Source organism: Silene latifolia, chromosome 11 (assembly GCF_048544455.1).
Source record: "Silene latifolia isolate original U9 population chromosome 11, ASM4854445v1, whole genome shotgun sequence".
NCBI classification, from domain to species: Eukaryota; Viridiplantae; Streptophyta; class Magnoliopsida; order Caryophyllales; family Caryophyllaceae; genus Silene; species Silene latifolia.
In genome coordinates, this window is record NC_133536.1 from 2,819,089 (window position 1) to 2,838,614 (window position 19,526).

At 35.5% G+C, this 19,526-nt stretch overlaps 2 protein-coding genes and 1 long non-coding RNA gene across 4 annotated transcripts; 2 read left to right on the top strand and 1 right to left on the bottom strand.

Moving 5' to 3' along the window:
• Positions 1 to 3,694: 3,694 nt before the first annotated feature.
• Positions 3,695 to 4,566, bottom strand: LOC141610631 (uncharacterized). Its single transcript, XR_012528361.1, has 2 exons — positions 4,414 to 4,566; positions 3,695 to 4,037 (listed from the first exon to the last, which is right to left on the bottom strand). It is a non-coding gene; the product is annotated as an uncharacterized LOC141610631 (long non-coding RNA).
• A 3,618-nt stretch (positions 4,567 to 8,184) lies between these two features.
• LOC141610633 (putative protein phosphatase 2C 1) lies at positions 8,185 to 12,393 on the top strand. The gene is made up of 6 exons (XM_074428815.1): positions 8,185 to 8,459; positions 9,559 to 9,887; positions 10,217 to 10,543; positions 10,618 to 10,735; positions 10,826 to 11,049; positions 11,407 to 12,393. Exons 2-6 carry the CDS (start codon positions 9,615 to 9,617, stop codon positions 11,887 to 11,889), a joined length of 1,425 nt encoding a protein of 474 aa, XP_074284916.1. The 5' UTR covers positions 8,185 to 8,459; positions 9,559 to 9,614; the 3' UTR covers positions 11,890 to 12,393.
• Positions 12,394 to 13,913: 1,520 nt separating this feature from the next.
• Positions 13,914 to 19,040, top strand: LOC141610634 (methylcrotonoyl-CoA carboxylase beta chain, mitochondrial). 2 transcript variants are annotated; one of them, XR_012528362.1, is made up of 11 exons: positions 13,984 to 14,343; positions 14,682 to 14,801; positions 15,943 to 16,377; positions 16,506 to 16,596; positions 17,214 to 17,455; positions 17,550 to 17,714; positions 17,825 to 17,899; positions 18,106 to 18,237; positions 18,423 to 18,479; positions 18,572 to 18,872; positions 18,927 to 19,040. XR_012528362.1 is itself a non-coding variant. In XM_074428816.1 (10 exons), exons 1-10 carry the CDS (start codon positions 14,116 to 14,118, stop codon positions 18,773 to 18,775), a joined length of 1,749 nt encoding a protein of 582 aa, XP_074284917.1. In that variant the 5' UTR covers positions 13,914 to 14,115; the 3' UTR covers positions 18,776 to 19,040. The 2 variants fall into 2 exon arrangements, 1 of the variants encoding a protein (XP_074284917.1); XM_074428816.1 differs by having other exon boundaries at positions 13,914 to 14,343; positions 18,572 to 19,040.
• The last annotated feature ends 486 nt before the right edge of the window (positions 19,041 to 19,526 follow it).

Here is a 19,526-nt window from a genome sequence, read left to right on the forward strand (position 1 = left end):
GACCGGTCTGGTGGGAGTTCTGACATGGAATCATCGTTATTGTTTATGGTTGTGGTGGTGGTGTCGGTTTAGGGTTTGGATGTTTTTGAGAGGGTTTAGATTGATGAGTATTGCTAAGCTTGTTTCATGAACATTGAGATGAGTGCTATTTTATAGACGAGGCCGTGATAGGGCGTCATCCTGCATAAATAGGATTATACATCTAATTGTATATAGAGCATTGTACAATCAAGGTATAAGAATCCGTTCATGCTTAAATGTATTTTTTTTTGAGCTAATTCAAAGTTCATATTTTTAATGTGTAAATGGATAAGTTCAGATACTTCTAATAAAGCTCGTATTATTTAACATAGAATTCAGACACTTTTTAATTCTGGCTCCGTCACTGATAGTACACATGTCAATTCAAGAGTTTTGAATTTTTTTTTGGGTATCAATTTAGCAACGAATCTACAACTTGCCTATATATCTATAGCCTATGGGGCATGCATGCATGCAGCCATGCATGTGGAATATGTACGTGTTGTTGATAACATTATTAAGGAACTCGTTAATTTCACGCAATTTTAAGAATCACTTGTAGTTGTATAGCAATATAGCATATGATCTTGTTTAATTTATTCCTAATCGTAAGATCGACAACACTACTAAGAGTGGTTGTAGCAAGAAAAGTATAATTAATACGGATTAGATTGTTTCGGTCTTTTGCTAAAATAGTCGTTTAATTTGTTTCAAACTATTCGCCATGCATTATTGTTTCAAACTTCCGTAGTCCGTATATGATAACTATGGTAGTATAGTTATTCACATATGTCCTAACGATAAACACTAATAATCTAAATGCGGAAATATTTTAACGTTTGTCCTAAGAAAATCCGATTGAAAACAAAAAAAAACACCAACACTATTATTACAAACCACAACAGCAAATAAACATACATGAATTAGCGGACATAAAATTAAACATTACGTAAATTTTCGTTCCAATTATTTGTTTATAGAATCATTTTCTACATTTTATGTAGAAGTATTTGCGGCTTCAACATCACCATTTTCTTGTATCCCTCCCAAATTAATATTTCTCCCCGATTCAAAGTTATAAATCACTTTATCAACTCTTATTACAGTTTTATTATAACGTTGTTGAGCTGGAAGCTCACCGTCCATCGGGTCTACAAGCTCAACCGTCTCAGGGTCCGAAGAGACCCCTCGAGGAACATGCACGTGTTTTAATTGTGGATGACCGATAAACACAATTCTTCAATAAACTTCCGGTAAAACACAATTAACATCAAAAGGCGAAACCACCAACACTGAACCGGACCTAGAGGCCGATAACCAATTCCCGGCTAATGACAGACGAAGCCGACAATTCCCGGGAGTGGCTCCAAATGTAACACCCCGGCCCAAACCGGGTCGAGAACAGTTACTTATGATAGCTCACCAGGCTGTGTACATGGCCCACAGATCAACACGGGTCCTTTACAGCGCATTTTGTCCTCAATCATGCGCATCCCGGAAACCTTCCCAGGAGGTCACCCATCCTAAGACTACTCCCAGTCAAGCACGCTTAACTTTGGAGTTCTTTCGCATGGATGACCATAAAAGAAAGTGCACTTTGTTGATATGAGTAGTACTTCCAATTCCTTTAAGCCTATCACTGGACCTCTTCAATTTCCGTGGGGTATTACACCAAACCGGTCGTGAATCCAACCAGAAGTGCATAATCGGGTGACAGGTCCGATCGGGTTGTCTTGACAAACAACCTTTTGAAACCCTAATAAATCGGCGTTACGTGTACATAGGAATTTGCCGTAGTACCCTATGAAATTAAGGTATGCAATTAAATCAAATGCTTGGGCACGACTACGTAACGTCCAACGACAATTATTAGGGATATTGTTTGGGTCCGGTACGTGTGATAATTGGACCGATTTATTATCTGAGCATGCAGTAATATACGTCCCGTACGGGACACTCTTAATTGCTACTATTGAATTGTTTGGTAATATATTAACATCGTTCATTATTTCGTGTTTTTTTGGATTTTTTGTTATTTTGAGTGTGAGTTTATGTTCGAAAGAGGACGAGGATGGTAGCTATATATACACAATATCTTAGATTCTTAATTATCGTACCTATGACAATGAAGTCATGTAATAGTGACGGAATCAAATTTGTTTTGAAGTTAGGGAACGAAAAATTTTATCTGAAGGAAAATAACTTTTAGTATCATAAGCGTAAAATTGAAAATATCAATCACATATTTTAACTTAACTAAAATTGTTTTAAAAAAAAAAAAATATTGTTCAACGAAAGCGAGCGACCATGGTAGAAATGACATTGATGGTAACGTCACGAATTTTTTTCGACTTAGAGAATTTGGTGCCTTGTTATAGATAATCATATAGAGAATTTGGATTATTCTTCTCGTAGAAATGACATTGATTGTCGTCTTTCACCTTATCGGAATTAGATTCATTGTTGCCTATTTCGACATTTCGTGATTTAGACTTATTTTAATTAGAGGGTTGAATATTTGTTAGTGACTATTACGTAATTAAATAGAATTAGGGCTGCACATAAAGCAGACCGGACCGGTAAATCGAACAGACCGGGGACCGGCCGGTTCGGTCTCCAGGTCCATATAAGTATTGTGACGGTCTCCGGTCCGGTCCGGTCCAAGAAAAAAAAATCACCTTAAATTACCGTTAAAAATAGAACCGGTCTGGTTCAAACCCGGAAATAATCGGACCTAAAGGGTTCGGCCGGTTCAGTCCGGTCCGGGTTCCCACCTAACCGGTCCGGTCTCCAGGTTTGGGATATGGGGTTGTCCGGTTCGCGGGCCGGGTTAGTGCAGTCCGGTCCGATCCGGTCCGGTGAACACCCGTAAATAGATTGCGTGGTTTAGATATGAATTATTAATTTTTACGAGTCAACTGTTTAAACATTTGCATGTTCAGAGATGTTTGTAAAGAGGGGAGTTGAACTGAATTGAATAGAATTAACTGAACTGAAATAAGTTAAAATTAAGTCCAAAAGAATAAGACCTAACTCGCTCAATGCCGTGAGTCGGTGACTACAACTTCTGAAAATTATTCCTCCATATTTATTATTCTTATTATTAATTTATATTATTTTTCTAATGTCGAAAATAGTCTATTAGTAATGACGGCAAGAGATAAATAAATTTTAAAGAAGATTTTTATACAACGTCAATCATTTTTTCATGCAATATTTCCGTACTTTAATTTGTTTACAATTTTAATACTCATTTTATGTCCATAAAATATTTCAAGAAATAACTACAGTGGTTAAACTTAACTTAGATATAACACTAGATCTAACACTATGAAGCATAAAATCTGAGTTTCCTCCGACTTATAAACGCGAAGAATGTTCTATCTCAAAATAAACGAAAATTCTTTCAACAATAACACAATAAAAGCACAGTCACCAAAGAGAACAGGTAAAGAAAAAATATTATCTCTTGTATGACGGTCTTTTCCGTACTTTGTTTTTTCACAAAAAGTGACTAATTTTTTGTCAATAGTGACCAGTTTGAAAAAAAATGGTCATTTTTTAGTCATAAAAAGTGATCACTATTGATCAAAATATCGTTCCTTTATCCTGATTACACGTGTACAACCGTCGTATAAAAGAATTTGCGAAAAAAAACCATGCAACACAACAATTAATTAAAAACACATTTGGCCTTCAATTATTATTACAATTTACAATGACATAGACTTACACACAAAAGTTATCAACAACATGAGTTATCAAACTTTCACATGCTTAAACTCAAGGTCAATAACTGGCTAAAATCCCAAATTCTTGTTTAAATAGATGAATGAGATAAAGTAAAATTTGTCAAGAGATTGACAGACTCTTACCTCATCATCAAATTCATATATGGGATAACATTTAACCCGTTTTATACTTGAAACAAATATAACCGTCTTAAAAATAGAAATAACATGAAACATAAAGGCCAATACACAATGAATTTACACGACGATCCCATCTTCAGTCACCTGCATGCATTTAAGAATTGAATAAGACCATGTAACAATGTAGTACGTCGTATATAACTATACGAGTCACAAGGACAGTACAATGTCAGGGGCGCGGGAATTCGAAGCTGAAACCTTTTATCCAGGCCACCGTACTTCCTTTTTAACTACTAGGTCAAGACTCAAGACGGCCACCTCCATAAAACCAATATACAAGAGGTCGAGAGTTGTATGATTTTATGAAACCGTCTTATTTGAGTTAACTTAAACAATTCAGATACTAAAACGAAAATATAAAAATATTTTTTCTTATTCGGTTATTTATTTGTTTTTATTAAAACTTTCTTCACACTAAATAAAAAATGTAAATAAATAATCGAAACGTAGCGAATATGACCTGATATGGGATTTGAACTGGGTCTTGCCAAGTTGGCTTCACATTCTCAATTGCGAAGGAAATGGCCATTCTTGAAATAAATTAAAGATTATTGTAAGCTTTGATTAATTATTATAATCGTATAAAACTATTGCACAATTATTGCTTGATGGTATTTGAGTATTTTGCTGCCCATATTTATAGTAAGATTAGTAACTTCATACAACTACTGCTGTACGTTTCATTTATTTGTAATTACGAGTATTAAATTCAGTACTTTTCACGAGCGTTGAGCCAGACAACTTGCACATTTATAACAAATTATTATTATTACTGTTTTTCTAATGTGTGGCTAAGGGTCACGCGATATTATTTAAGATTTAATAATGAAAAATAGAAAGATATACTCATTCTTATAATTTTAGTGAAGAAATATTAAAAAATTGTCTTATATGAATTTCTTATTATCATGTGTTCTCCATAGAACACACCTTAAAAAAACCGTTAATAAAGTAACCTTGTATTATTATAGCTTGATTATAATCGTACTCCATAAGATATCGATCAAACAAATTAGAGTTTAGTTCCCGGTGATACTGGTATGAGAGTATTTAGACGTCCATATTTATTGTACTTCGTACAATTACTATACATCACATAATATTATCGTTATTTGCACACAAAAAAAACATAATATTATCGTTGTTGTTATTATTATTATAAAAGGATACGCGCAGCTTTTATTAAAAGAAAAATAAAAGTTTACATGAAATTGGTGGGAAGCCGAGAAATAATCTGGGCTCCCACATCCTTAGCAACAGCAAAGCTAAGTCTAGTAAAAATGTAAGCGGCCACCTGAGCCCCCGCATTATTATTATTATTATTATTATTATTATTATTATTATTATTATTATTATTATTATTATTATTATTATTATTGACATGGAGGTCCAATAGTACCATGGAGTACACGGCATTTTTATTGTCCACTACATAGTTTTGGCGAAAATATCAATCAATGCGGTTCATAATACTTTGAGAAATACATTGGAACTAAAAATAGCATACTCAAATGAATAAAATGCATACTATAAAAATCAACCACCTATATTTTTTAAAATATTTATGTGTTTATTCTTTAACTAGCCTTTTAATCCGTACTAGCATAGATCCCGCGCGAATGCGCGGTTTTTTAGATATGAATATTAAAGAAAATAACAATTGTATAACTGATATTTAACTCAATTTGAAATTTAATTGTAAAATTTATTATTATTAATATTTTGCATTAATCGGTGAAAAAGACAAAGTTCAGTATAATCCAGTTGTAGATATAATATAATTAAAGCCCAATTACAGATATGATATAATAAGCGTCCAATTACAGATATAATATGATGAAAGCCCAATTATAGCCAAATTCATTTAGTTGGGAAAATTTGGGAGATCTCTTATCCTTTTAGTATAAGGGGGATTATTAATCATGACCTGATCGAAGTAATCTTTTAATAGGTATTACATGCACTGACAGAGTCAAAATTTACGGTTAGGGGGAATAAAATTTCAGCAGGAAGAACGGGAAATATTATAATGCAAACTCGATTTTTTTTTAAATTTTCACTAAACATTTTGAGATAAAAAAAATAAGGGAAATGAAAGTGAGAGAGAATAGGGATTTAAAATCTCTTGTTTGGATAGTAAATACGGGTGGAGGGAAATGGAGGGGGGAGATTTAAAGGAATCCAATTTCGCTCCTCCAAGCATAATCAAGCTCAAAAAAAAAAAAAATTGTTGAACTTGATAGTTCATCATGATTAAGATGTGATTAGACGATAGATTTAGAGAGATGATTGAGAGAAAACGAGAGAGAGAGAGAGAGAGAGAATATGAGAGAAATACTTGTGTTTGTATTATGAGTAAGATGAGTAAGATAATTACAATTGATGAGATACAATTGATGAGATAGCTGTAGCTTTTATACTAAGAATAAACCGACTAATCCGATTTATGGAAGGTTTAACAACCTTTAACTAACTCCTAACAAACTTATAAGTCATATTCTATCACAAAATCTCTCCACAATTGGAAAAATTTAAAAAAAAATTGTATTCAAACAACCACAGTTACCACACTCTATTCCCCCTCCCCCCTTCTCTTCCTTTCTCTTCCTTCATGCCCCTTTCCCTCCCTTTTCCTCCACTTTTATTATCCAAAAACACCATAAGAGTTCACCCTAGCAAAAATTGAAGTGTGTGGGCTGAGCAAAAATTGGAGTTTGTGGGCTGAGCAAGAGTCCGCTAGCTAGTGGGCTGAGCAAAAATTCGAGTTTGTGGGTTGACAATAAAGTAAGGCCCAAATCTTAGGAAAATGCAAGATTTGCGTGAGACAGTTTTCACTAATTGTTATATAAGACCACTTTATGTGTAAGACAAATCCTTTTATAAAAAGCCTAATAAAATTAATTAATAAATTAGTATAAAAATTTTTTATTTTGATAACCTAATGTTTTATATTGATAAATTACTTATTTAAATGTGTCTGTATTACTCATAAGATATCGAGTTATTAAAATAAAATTAAAATACAAATATAATCTAATGATTAGTTTGAGCTATTCTTCTATTGGGTCAGTCCTATACTATAGGACGGTTCTATAAGAGAGTTGCTGATATAGTTTTAAAACGGTTTCAAACACAATTATATTAGTGGATAAAAATAGTTATTAAAAGATCTGTTTTCCGATAAATATTTGTAAAACCGTTTTACACAAATATTTGCCAAGATATTGATTAGCAACGTGTATTTAAGTTTTTTTTCCCTCTTTTGTGCATATGAAAGTGGGTAGTGCAAGTGGATGGGAAATGGATACCCACTTGCACTACCCACTTTAATTTGTATGAGAGGGACACTATTTGTTTATAGCTATAAACGAAAAGTGTCAGTCTATAATGAGACGGACTGCAAAAACATCTTAACCATTTCTTGCATATTTTTTTGGTAACGGGACACTTCCACTCCTCATATGACTTCCTAGACGACTTTTACTACATTCTTTGCCTCAATTATTTATTTATTTATTTATATTTTGTGTGACATTTTAATTAAAGGCAAACAAATAATTAAAATGGAGGACTACATTAATTAGGAATCATACAAACTCGCTCCAGTTAAAGTTAAACATATACTTCGTACTTTTCATACTCCTAATTAACAAAACAACCATATATTAACATTACAAGCTGCAACCTTATAAGACATTCTAGCAGCTAAATACTTAGGAATTTCACAGTTAATTGTATAAGGTGATAATTTATGTGTTATAAAACTCAATCCGTAGTACTTGACAAATTCTTGGGAAATTTCTAGTATTATCAAGGATGTAAAATTAGATTTTCAGTTATTTGACGAAGTGATAATTAAACATTGTTTTTGTGAAGCCAACAAAGTTACCGACTTTATGGCTTCTATTGGATATTCATGTCCAAATCTTTCGGGGTGGTTTGAAAGCCGGTGGCTTTAACTTACCTCAATCATTCGAAAGGATGAGATAGGTTGGTCCTACCTTAAATGATCAATCTAGTTTTATTACCTTATCAAAAAAAAAAAAAAAAAAAAAACAAAACAAAAAACTACAACCTTATAACCCAACCCGTACCTAACCGACCTATTTTCTACTAAAATCCATATAACCCGAACCCGAACCCGAACAATAATATTGTTTTTATCCATTTGTTTTAATAGTCAACAAGTTGAATTGTTTAGGTATCCAACATTTTCAAAACAATGGACTGCATGCATGTCATTTTGTCATGGATCTTTTCTCTTTTGCATTTTACTTCACGTATTTATGTGTTAGTGCTTTGACGATTAATCGTTTTTCGCCCACCTTTTTTTTTCGTCTTTTTCTACTTTCCCTTTTCATTTTTTTCCTATACTTTATTATAATTTCCCTTTATTTTATTTTATTTTATTATTACAATTATAATTATTATTATATTGCATGCACCCATTTTTCTCCTCCATGTCTCACTTTTGCAAAATCTTCTCTGCTTTCCTTGATCACTTAGGTGAGTATTCTTATCATGTTTTTTTTATTGGTTTAACATATTACCCCGTCCATTCTAATCATTTTTTTATATTTAATTGAAATACTGAATAAAAAAAAGGTAAGCAAATGATTTGTACTAGCGAATATTCTTGATTTAATAAGGGTTAGTAGAGACGCTTGTCCCTGAACAAAGAAAAATTTGAATTATTAGTTAAATTTTTCGATTTTCTTACTAGTTTACCTTATTACATTAATAGTTGCCCCTCAGGTTGTGATTAGTAGTAATTTAATTGCATTAATGAAATCATTATGCTAGATTTTGTCCCTACTTTATTGGTTTGAATGATTTTTACCATCTGGAGGATTATCTTGCTGTCATTTCTTATAAATTAGTTTTTCTTTGTTTTTCAACAATTGGGTTTTACTTAAAAGTTAAAATTTTGACTGCAATTTGTGAGGTATAATAGTAAATTAATTGCTAAATACTGCAAAAGTAGTGATTTGGGAGATTATTCTAATGCTGATTTCACATGGGTTTGCATTATTTTACTGTTTATGCTTTTGCTTAATCAGTAACACAAATTCTTATTTAAGACGGTAATATCTGTCTTAAACTTGAAACGGGTAAAGTATGGTAGATTAGATAAAAGGAGGTTGTTTAGGGACTAACAAAGGGCTTGTCCTATATATGTAAATGGGAGCATTTGACCCGTTTTCATCTTAAGACGGATACTGAATGGGTAAAGGGGGGAAGGTAATTTATGAATGAAGAATTGTTTATTTCATTTGTTTTCTGTATTCTTGACTTGCTGTTGGACTGTCATGAATAAATTAATGTATATTTGTATGCTTGTAAATTTTTATGATTTTAATTAGTGCTAATGTGATGTTCAGTTGGTGTGGTTTATCAGTTTTGAGTAGTCCACATTTGACCAGCAGACGAGACGAGTCGTAAATTCACCCATTAGTTTACTCGTGTGACGCGTGGTGTGACGAGGTTTTTCTTGTTCTAAGAGGTTTGGTTGAGTGTGGATACTCTAGATAGTCTTTTTGGTTGGGTTGACAATGTGTCAAAGCTCTTTTGCAAGGTGACATTAATTTATTCTTGTTGGTTCTAGATCTATTATAGGTTGGTTGAACTCCATTGAAAGCGCAAGTTTTCGACATTTGGAAAATGGGAGGATGTATTTCAAGTAATGTGAGTAGTTGTAGTAGTGGCAGCTATGAAGACGGTAAGTCATCATCATCATGTTGCTCAGGGATGATAAATCGCGGTAGAAGGAGTAGTAGTAGTAGTAGTAGAACTTTTTCCGACCATGCTGTTGCATTGCAGCGTTTATTATCTATACCAAATCGAATCTTTATGAATGGGAAGAGCCGGAGTTCTTGTATATTCACGCAGCAGGGTCGCAAGGGAATAAACCAGGATGCCATGATTGTCTGGGAGGTATGTCTTCTCTTGATTCAATATGTTTGCAGTGAGTCTTGTAAGAGACGGTTTTGCATGGTTTTGCTTTGAGACCGCTTAGGCGCTTAATATAAGTTTATGTGATTTATTTAAAAGCATAAATATCGATTTTAGAACCTATAAATTTACCTTTTCCCTTTTGTTTTTCATTCCCCCCCCCCCCCCCGTTTTCCGCACTTTTAGGTGTGCGAACCCATGGACGGTTCTAAAGGATGATTCATGTCAGTCGACCCCAAATCATTTTGGGATTAAGGCTCTGATGTTGTTGTTGTTGAATATGCTGATGTTTAGAAATATATGTACTGTAGGATTTTATGGCGAATGATGTAACGTTCTGTGGCGTGTTTGATGGACATGGGCCACACGGTCATCTAGTTGCGCAGAAAGTGAGGGATATATTACCCTTGCTGCTGGTATCGTTCCTGAACTCGTATCAGACAAAGGAAGTCGAGGAAAGTGGCACTCGTGATGAAGCAGGTGCCGAGAATGAGGGTTCAGTTGAGGATAAGACGCCATATTCTTCGTGGAAGGATGCTTTTCTTAAATCGTATAAGGCTATGGATCAAGAGTTGAGATCACAACCCAAGTTGGACGGCTTTTGTAGTGGGAGTACTGCTGTTACTATTGTAAAACAGGTACGGAGTAATTTATTTACTCGAGTTTATTTTCTTTGTTTTGACACCAATTTTGAGCTATTTATGGCTGGCAGGGATCAAATTTGTTCATCGGAAACATTGGTGATTCTCGGGCAATCATGGCAACAAAGGATAACAATGATGTTCTGAAAGCAATTCAGTTGACGGTTGATCTAAAGCCAGATTTGCCCAGTAAGTCTAGTATACGAGTATCTCTGAAAGATTGTTGATTTATTTCTTTTGATCCGATCTAATTAATTACTGATTAAAACTGGATTCTAGTTGAAGCGGAAAGGATAAAGCGTTTGAAGGGCAGGGTGTTTGCGTTGCAAGACGAGCCTGAAGTTTCTAGAGTTTGGCTACCATTTGATGACGCCCCTGGTTTAGCAATGGCACGCGCTTTTGGTGATTTCTGTCTGAAGGATTATGGGGTTATCTCTGTACCGGAGTTCGCACACAGAACTCTGACTGATAGGGATCAGTTCATTGTTATGGCCTCAGACGGAGTAAGCTAGCTATACCAAGAAAATTTTAACCATATTTCCTCCGTTTATATCAATTTTTAAATTCTAAGTTTTTATAAAAGAAATCCGGACTTCGATTTTAAAACCTATAGGTTTACCTGACTTTTGTATTATGTTTCACTCCCCTTTTGTTTTTCACTTTTTCTCTTCTATTTTTCGCATTTTTGAGGTGTGCGACTGTGCGTTCACCCATGGACGGTTCTAAAGAATGATTCATGTCAGCCGACCCCAATGTTTTTGGGATTAAGGCTCTGTTGTTGTTGTTATTGTTGTCCTCAGTTTATATCAATTCACGGCGACTGCTAACATTAAATTGCATTCTGATATATCTGGTTTCAGATTTGGGATGTTTTAAGCAACGAGGAAGTTATTGAAATAATATCCACAGTTCCTGTTCGGGCCTCAGCAGCGCGTGTACTGGTCGAATCAGCTGCACGGGAATGGAAACTGAAATATCCGACATCAAAGATGGATGATTGTGCTGTTGTTTGCTTATTTTTGGATGGAAAAATGGATTCTGCATCGGAGTATAATGAACAAGGCTTTTCTTCATCCGCGATCCAAAGTAATTATTCAGGTGCACCGATGCAATCAGATGATGGACAGACTGTCGAGCCTTATCTTCAGCGGAATAATACTGTCCGATCAGCTGAAGAAAACAACTCTTTCAGGAGATTGCCAGTAACTGTGCAATCCATACTAAATGAAGACCAGCACTGGTCCGGCTTGGATGGGGTGACTCGTGTCAATTCAATCGTTCAACTACCTAGATTTTCCGGGGAAAGACCAATCCCATGCAGTGGTGGAGCGAGGAGGGGCTAGCAGGGGCGGTCGCCCCGCTGAAGTTTGAAAATTTCAAAATTTTTTAAATAAAATTTTTTACTTTTTCGAGGCCCCTTTATAATATTACCTTTTCGCCCCCGCTGACTTAAAATCCTGGCTCCGCCACCGCCACTAATCCCATGATTGATACTATGTCAGTATTTTAGTTCACACATTTCTATTGTCCGGCTTGGCTGTGTTGGTCAACTGATGTCAACTTCGACTATTAATTTCCCACATAAACAGTTTTCTGAATATGTCGGTCAAAGTTGACATTGTTTGACCACCAATGCGAGACGAGACAGGATATTTATGTTGTAGAGACGGAGGGATGGCTCGAAAGATCCATGAAAGATGTGATTACTTCTGGAAATGTTGCGCCCTGCTGAAGCTTTCGGCCAGGCATTCCGTATTTATGTGCAACAGTATTTTGTGCATCACTGAATGTAAAGGATATATATGGCTTAGATTTGTGCAACCCATTTCAGGCATTTCCCTTGCAAATGTCTCAGTTTTATTGCAGTAGTGTAGCTGTTGTTTTCGATCTGTTATTCCGCCTTGAATGTCTGTGTTTAATCAAAGCGTCTTGCTTCTGAAGGACTAATCCCGTCACAAGCTGAAGACTTCTCACAAAAAGAGAGAGGGGACAAGGTGGGACACCCCCCATGTGCACCCCCATTCACCTCTCATGAGTATTTTGCGAGAGGAAACGGTATCCGTCACAAGCTTGTGACGGATATCACCGTCTTCAATGAGAATATGTGGTGTTTAATTAGGTTCTAAACCCTTGCATTTTTTAATCGGGAGTTCGGGACAGAGGGAGTATGTGGTATGAAAGATGCACCTATGGACATGTTGCATGCTGCCGCAACAATTAAAACGGGTCAAATTGCATTCCACTTGTATACAGTATATAGGACAAGTTTTTTGCTAGTATCAAGGCCTTCAGCTTTTGTCTTGTTTATGCTATTTGACCCGTTTTAAGTTTAAGACAGATATAGAGTTTGGGCGCTTGAAAAGGTATCAAACATCAATTCTGCTACAGTAATGTAGTTGTTGTTTTAGCTGTGTTATTGGGTCTAAATCTTGTGTTTCTAACTAGTATAGAACCCGTGCAATACATGCACGGTATTTATAGAGTGTTATTTTTTAATATACTATTTATAGATTGTAAATTGATAACTTATTAATTTTTATAATACGACTTATCTTACAAAGTTAACGAAATTTTTATTGCAAAAAACTTAGAGACAAATTTTATGCACCTCAAATAGGAAAGTATATAGGGGATTATATCAGAATAAGAAAGTATATAGGGAATTATCTAAATAGGGAATGTGTTTTAGGAGTGAAAAATTTGAGCTTTTCTTATTCTTTTAGTATATAGAGATGCCAAGCCCAAGCTTGTGTAGAAGTTTAAATATGGACTTTTAATATACAAAGCCCAATGCACTCAAACTTGTAGGGTTTGGTTAGTTTTGTTTGGGTCATTTGGAAAGTACGGGTACTATATATCTCGGGTTTCGAATTCTCCATAGGGTTTGGTTATCGGTTTATTTTGGATTCGAGTCACTTATATCGGGTCATTTTCGAGCCTATGCTTAATTTACTTGGTACACATCATTATGCCTTTACTTAATGACTGCAAAGTGAATTCCAATCATTTGTTGGGTCATTAATTAAGGGTCTCTGTGAAGGCCTATTTAGGTCAACATAGTAAGATCCAAAAGTTATTAAACCTGGCAAAACCGACAATCACCAAAATGATTAGTTCCGAATAACTTAGCTTAATAGTTAATACCCCCATTGAGGACTCAAACTTGACCGTAATTCGAGATGACCTAAACAATATGATCTAGTCTGAATATTCGTTGTTGCAAACTGACAAATGTAGATGTACAACCTAAAATTAATAAACCTGAGAATGACACAAAATGACCCCGCCGAAACGATCCTACCAAACTAACCCAACCCCATTACTCCGTTAGTCTGTCTAATTCTCGAATCAGTCATGCCGAGTTTACAATCGAGTCGGTCTTATCAGGTCTACCATCGATTAACATACAAATTTATCGTTGTTGACTATGGATTAGTACTCCACGTCAATTACAGCATAAACAAGTGTACTTATGAACAACGAGCTACTCAACTGCACTACTCAACTCCTAATGATCCTCACAATCGATACAAATTGATTAAAAATCCAAATTAATCGCAAAAAAAAGTATGTTAACTTTGATTGCTAAGAAATTATCAAAATCAAGATCATCACCATTCTCATCAGTGAATTCATGGCGGAAATTGACATTAATTTCACTTCATCAATGTCAATACTCAAGAGAAATGTGTTCCGGCGTTCTTCGTGATACCGTCGATCGAAATTCCGACGATTTCGCTCGTAATTCTGTAGTTATGCAGGAATTACTGTCAAATCTTCATTCTAACATTAACAAGGTTTTGCGATTTATTATGAATTTCTTGTTTTTATTAGCTGAAATGCTGAATTAGATGTCCGTCTCAATCATTTGTTTACATTTTTATGATTTGTGAGGCGTATTTTAAATAAAGGTAAACAAATGATTCGGAAGGAGGTAGTATGTGGTATGAATTTGCGTAATTATGATTTTCTTGTTTTTATCTGCTGAATTAGATGATACTCCCTCTGTCCGATAATTGTTTTGCTTTTTTATTCTTTGTGAGACGTATTTTAATCAAAGGTAAACAAATGATTGAGACGGATGGAGTACGTGGTATGAATTTGCGTAATTAGTGGTTGATTATCATGTTTGTAGGTGTTAAGTGGAGGAGGAGAAGAATCAGTGAAGAGGAATAGAAGTAGGAAGAAGCTTCTTCCTAGAGAGAGGATTGAACGGATTATTGATCCTGGTTCTTCTTTTCTTGAATTGTCTCAGGTAGATTAATTATTCGAGTCGATTTGTTTCGGTTTATCCGCTTTGTTAGGATTTTACTGCAGTTATGATTGCTGTTTTGTCTGAAACATTCGGAAATGAAATGAACTGAACTGAAGCGACTTGAAATTAAGTCCAAAAGAACGAGCTTAAGTATATGGTATAGTTAAAGTCGAAAGCAAATAATAATGTTAGGTTTTTGATCAGTTGAGCTAATGTTATTGACTGATTGAACTGAAGCGAATTGAAATTAAGTCTAAAAGAACGAGCTTAAGTATATGGTATAGCTGAAGTCGAAAGCAAATAACAATGTTAGGTTTGTGATCAGTTTTGCTAATGTTATTGACTGATTGAACTGAAGTACTGAACTGAAGCGAAGTGAAATTTAGTCTAAAAGAACGAGCTTTATTCTACAGTATAGCCAAAGTTGAAAGGAAATAATAATGTTAGGTTTTTTATCAGTTGAGCTAATGTTATTGACTGATGAAACTGGAATTTTGCCAAGTTGCTTGATTATTGGGACGGTCAAATAGGAGGATATTCGAGCTTTTGAAAATTGTAGCTGTAAGAAATGGCCTTACAATAGTAACAATACCTTTACACAGAAGATTTTGTGTCGGAAGATAGTAAACTAGGCTGTGTGGAATTAAATTGGAGACTTTTACAGAAGAAGTGACTTGGTTTAGGGTTGGGGATAGAAATAATGTTAGGCACTATAAAGAGCATTTTTGTTTCAATGCCGTGTGATTAATGAGTATATTGTTTAAGTAGGAGATGTAAGGAAAGCTGCAAGCAGTTGACAATCCATGTCCACCATCCAAAACTAGCAGTCCAATCTGAGTGACATAGTAAGCGGAAAGTAGCCGCATTACATGGACCAACATAACACATAATGAACATATCAAGAACAACACTGGCATCTTTATATCTTCTATATCGGCTGTTTTGATTCCGTCCTAAGAAATTTGTGCTAGATAGCCAGTACAAAGATGAATTTGTTAGAATTTTGAGGCAGGGGATGTTGGGGGTGGGGATTGGTCTTTGAAAATAACTAGGAAAGAGCATGGAGTGTTAAATATATATAGAAAGCTAGAGTTGAAAAAAACATTGACAAGCTTCACATGCCTCAACTTGATTCTATCAGCTTGCAGGCCATGAACTGTATGAAGAATCCCTTCCATCGGGTGGAATAGTCACGGGGATTGGACCGGTTCATGGCAAACTTTGTATGTTTGTGGCAAATGATCCAACTGTCAAGGGAGGAACCTATTTTCCTATCACAGTGAAGAAACATTTGAGGGCACAAGAAATTGCCGCTCAATGCAAATTACCATGCTTGTATCTTGTGGATAGTGGTGGAGCTTTTCTTCCCAAACAAGCTGAAGTCTTTCCTGACAAGGAGAATTTTGGTAGAATATTTTACAATCAAGCCACAATGTCTGCTCAAGGCATACCTCAAATTGCTCTGGTTTTGGGTTCATGTACTGCCGGGGGTGCTTACATACCAGCAATGGCTGATGAAAGTGTCATGGTAAAAGGAAATGGAACAATATTTCTAGCCGGGCCGCCACTCGTAAAGGTTAGTGATCTGGCTTCGGGAGATAAAGCCTGTATCTAGAGAATTCACGAAGTATGCTTTTGGGATCAGTTTGGACCAGTTTATAGACCTGATTTAATGTGTGCATGTATGTGTGATAATTAAACCAGGCTGCCACTGGTGAGGAAATATCTGCGGAAGATTTAGGAGGTGCCAAGGTTCATTGCAAGATATCAGGAGTATCTGATTATTTCGCTGAAGGTATATTGCATTTCTTATATAATTTGCCCTAAGTTATGGAGTATTTGTAAGAGTTCGGAAACCATGACATCTCTCCTTCATCTGGCAACGACTTCTAATACAGTGTTTGAATTCTGGAAGCACTTGTTCAGAGTTCGTTGAATAACTATTGCATTCATAAATCTGTTTGGAGCATTTATTGACATACATATGCTTAGAGAATGTATGAAATGTATGCATGTACTTCAAGGTTATTCTAGAATAGATCGATTGTAACGATTCTTGATTTAAAGGGGATTTTAAGGGGTGTCGCAGTAGAATGGTGTATCCACAACCAACAGAGTGTTACAGTAGGTTTCCATCTAAGATCCTTTGATCAAGAATATGCATAGTTCTTGGGTTGATATGTATCCTGTGTGGATTATCATGTGTTCCTTAAACCTGTATATGTGAGACTAAATCTGTAAAGAAGTTGTGTTCTGGAGTAATATATTCAACCATGATTTATAAATTGCTTTAAAACATGTTAGGACACTAACCAGTTGTCTTCACATGCAAAAGTTGAGAAACGTCTGTAGGAATGGATACGGGTCCAATCAACATATTGTAATCATGATCTCAGTTCATTTTCCTTTCAGATGAGTTGCATGCACTAGATACTGGGCGTAGGATTGTGAAGAACTTATATAGGGCTGGAGGGGGAGAATATCTTGGTGTATCGCATCAGGTGGAAGCTCAACCAAAAGAACCTCTTTTTGATGTGAAAGAGCTTAGGTCAATTGCCCCTATAGATCACAAGCAGCAGTTTGATGTTCGATCTGTCATTGCTCGTATAGTTGACGGAAGTGAATTTGATGAATTCAAGAAACTGTATGGCACTGTGAGGCCCATTTGAACACTTCAACCTAACTATCTTCTTCCTAATATGTTTCTAATTTTCGTCTTCTGATTAATTGCCTTGTTTTTTCTTGCAGACTCTTGTAACTGGTTTTGCTAGGATATACGGAAAACCTGTAGGCATCATTGGAAATAACGGAGTATTATTTAACGAATCTGCTCTCAAAGGGGCCCACTTTATTGAACTATGCGCTCAGCGTGGCATTCCTTTAGTTTTCCTTCAGAACATCACCGGTTTTATGGTATGAGATTTTTTTGTCGGTATATATAGCTGGTGATCCGTAAATGATGATGTAGAATTTTAATTTAGTGAGTGTACGATTGTGAACAACTAATGTTTTGAGCTCGGCAGGTTGGTTCCAAAGCCGAAGCCAATGGCATAGCTAAAGCGGGTGCCAAAATGGTCATGGCAGTGGCTTGCGCAAAGGTTAGTTATGCAACCGAGTTCTCTGTCTTGTACTCCATGCTCCCTTTTACTCGTGGTAGTTGTAATAGACGCTGTGTTTTTATGGTGCTACTTATCAGGCGGATTTTGTAGCATTTCAACCGGCCTTTTGTTCATTTATTGTGTATTATTCGCTGTAGAAGAGGAAATTATTGATTGAAAAAATTGTGAAATTTTGCTTTCTACAGGTTCCTAAAATCACAGTTATAATTGGTGGAAGTTTTGGTGCTGGGAATTATGCAATGTGCGGGCGTGCATATAGTCCAAATTTTATGTTCTTTTGGCCAAATGCTAGAATATCCATAATGGGAGGGGCTCAGGTACATTTCATATGTTGTTTCGCCTCCTTGTTATTTCTCGCTCTTATACACTATCGGCTTCATTGGATCTTTAACTACCATAGAATAAATTTTTGCGAATATTTCTGAATCGTGAGAACCATATTAAGTGTCAAGTGTCAATATCTGAAACTAATGTCACTTCTTGCTTGCTCGGCGATGTTTAGGCTGCAGGTGTGCTAGCTCAAGTGGAAAGGGGTAACAAGAAAAGGCGAGGGGTCGAGGTATCATACATTTATACATCCTCTGTTATATGATTCATAAGCTGCACAATAAGAAACTTTTATATTTATCGGATTATCATATATATTTGCAGTGGATGGCTGATGACGAAGACAAATTCAGAGCGAAGGTCGAAGAAGCATATGAAAAAGAGGGTTCTCCATATTACTCTACTGCTAGGCTTTGGGATGATGGGATCATTGATCCTGCTGATACCCGAAAAATCCTTGGTCTATGTATCTCCGCTTCACTTAACCATCCTCCAGAAGACACCAAATTTGGTGTTTTCAGAATGTAATCTACGACGAAAAGTCGAAAACAATAGCATAATGGCCCCCTGTATTTCTTTCTTCTGTAAATGTAATTGTAACTGTCCAAGGGAATTGATTCTCATAGTTAAAATTCACAAATTCTTATTTCAGACCGTCATATCCGTCTGAAATTGTCAGACGCTTAAAATTAATTTTTACATTCCTCTCTGTTAGAAGAACATTAAAGGTCTGCTGTCTCAGAATGGAAAAAGAATTCTTGTACGGAGTATATAATATCTACACATAATTATTTAAGACGGACGTATTAATTTTAAATTTTCTCAAGTTGAAACTCCTTTCCCATTCTTTCAATGAAGCAAAGACTCGTTATTTTTTGGTTCCGGATTATGATGGAATAAATCAAATTAGCCTACTAAAATGACTGCGCTTTTTTATTTGTGAAGTAGCGGTCATTAACACCCTATAATAACATGAACATAGACTAGCAAAGTAGTAACTACTCCCTTCGTTCTTATCATTTATTTAGCTTTTTTATTTTTGGGTTTTTCTACATGGACTCTTATGTTTTTTCGGATTTTACGATATACCCTCATGCCTCAGTATTTCAAAATCACACAAAATACTTCTGAACTCAATAAATTGCTTGCTCAAGCGTCTTAGTCACAAGCTGAAGACCACAAAAAGGGAGAAGGGATAAGGTGGGGCACTCTCCATGTGCTTCCCCACTCACCTCTCATGGGTATTTTGTGAGATGAAATTGACGGATATTGTTGTCTT

Bases quoted from the DNA above. Each gene is read 5' to 3' on its own strand.
- LOC141610633 (XM_074428815.1), top strand. From the start codon at position 9,615: ATGGGAGGATGTATTTCAAGTAATGTGAGTAGTTGTAGTAGTGGCAGC. The intron at 10,544-10,617 runs GTACGGAGTAAT...TATGGCTGGCAG, and splicing joins CTGTTACTATTGTAAAACAG to GGATCAAATTTGTTCATCGG. The intron at 10,736-10,825 runs GTAAGTCTAGTA...ACTGGATTCTAG, and splicing joins TCTAAAGCCAGATTTGCCCA to TTGAAGCGGAAAGGATAAAG.
- LOC141610634 (XM_074428816.1), top strand. From the start codon at position 14,116: ATGTTAACTTTGATTGCTAAGAAATTATCAAAATCAAGATCATCACCA. The intron at 16,597-17,213 runs GTATATTGCATT...TTTTCCTTTCAG, and splicing joins ATCTGATTATTTCGCTGAAG to ATGAGTTGCATGCACTAGAT. The intron at 18,480-18,571 runs GTATCATACATT...ATATATTTGCAG, and splicing joins AGAAAAGGCGAGGGGTCGAG to TGGATGGCTGATGACGAAGA.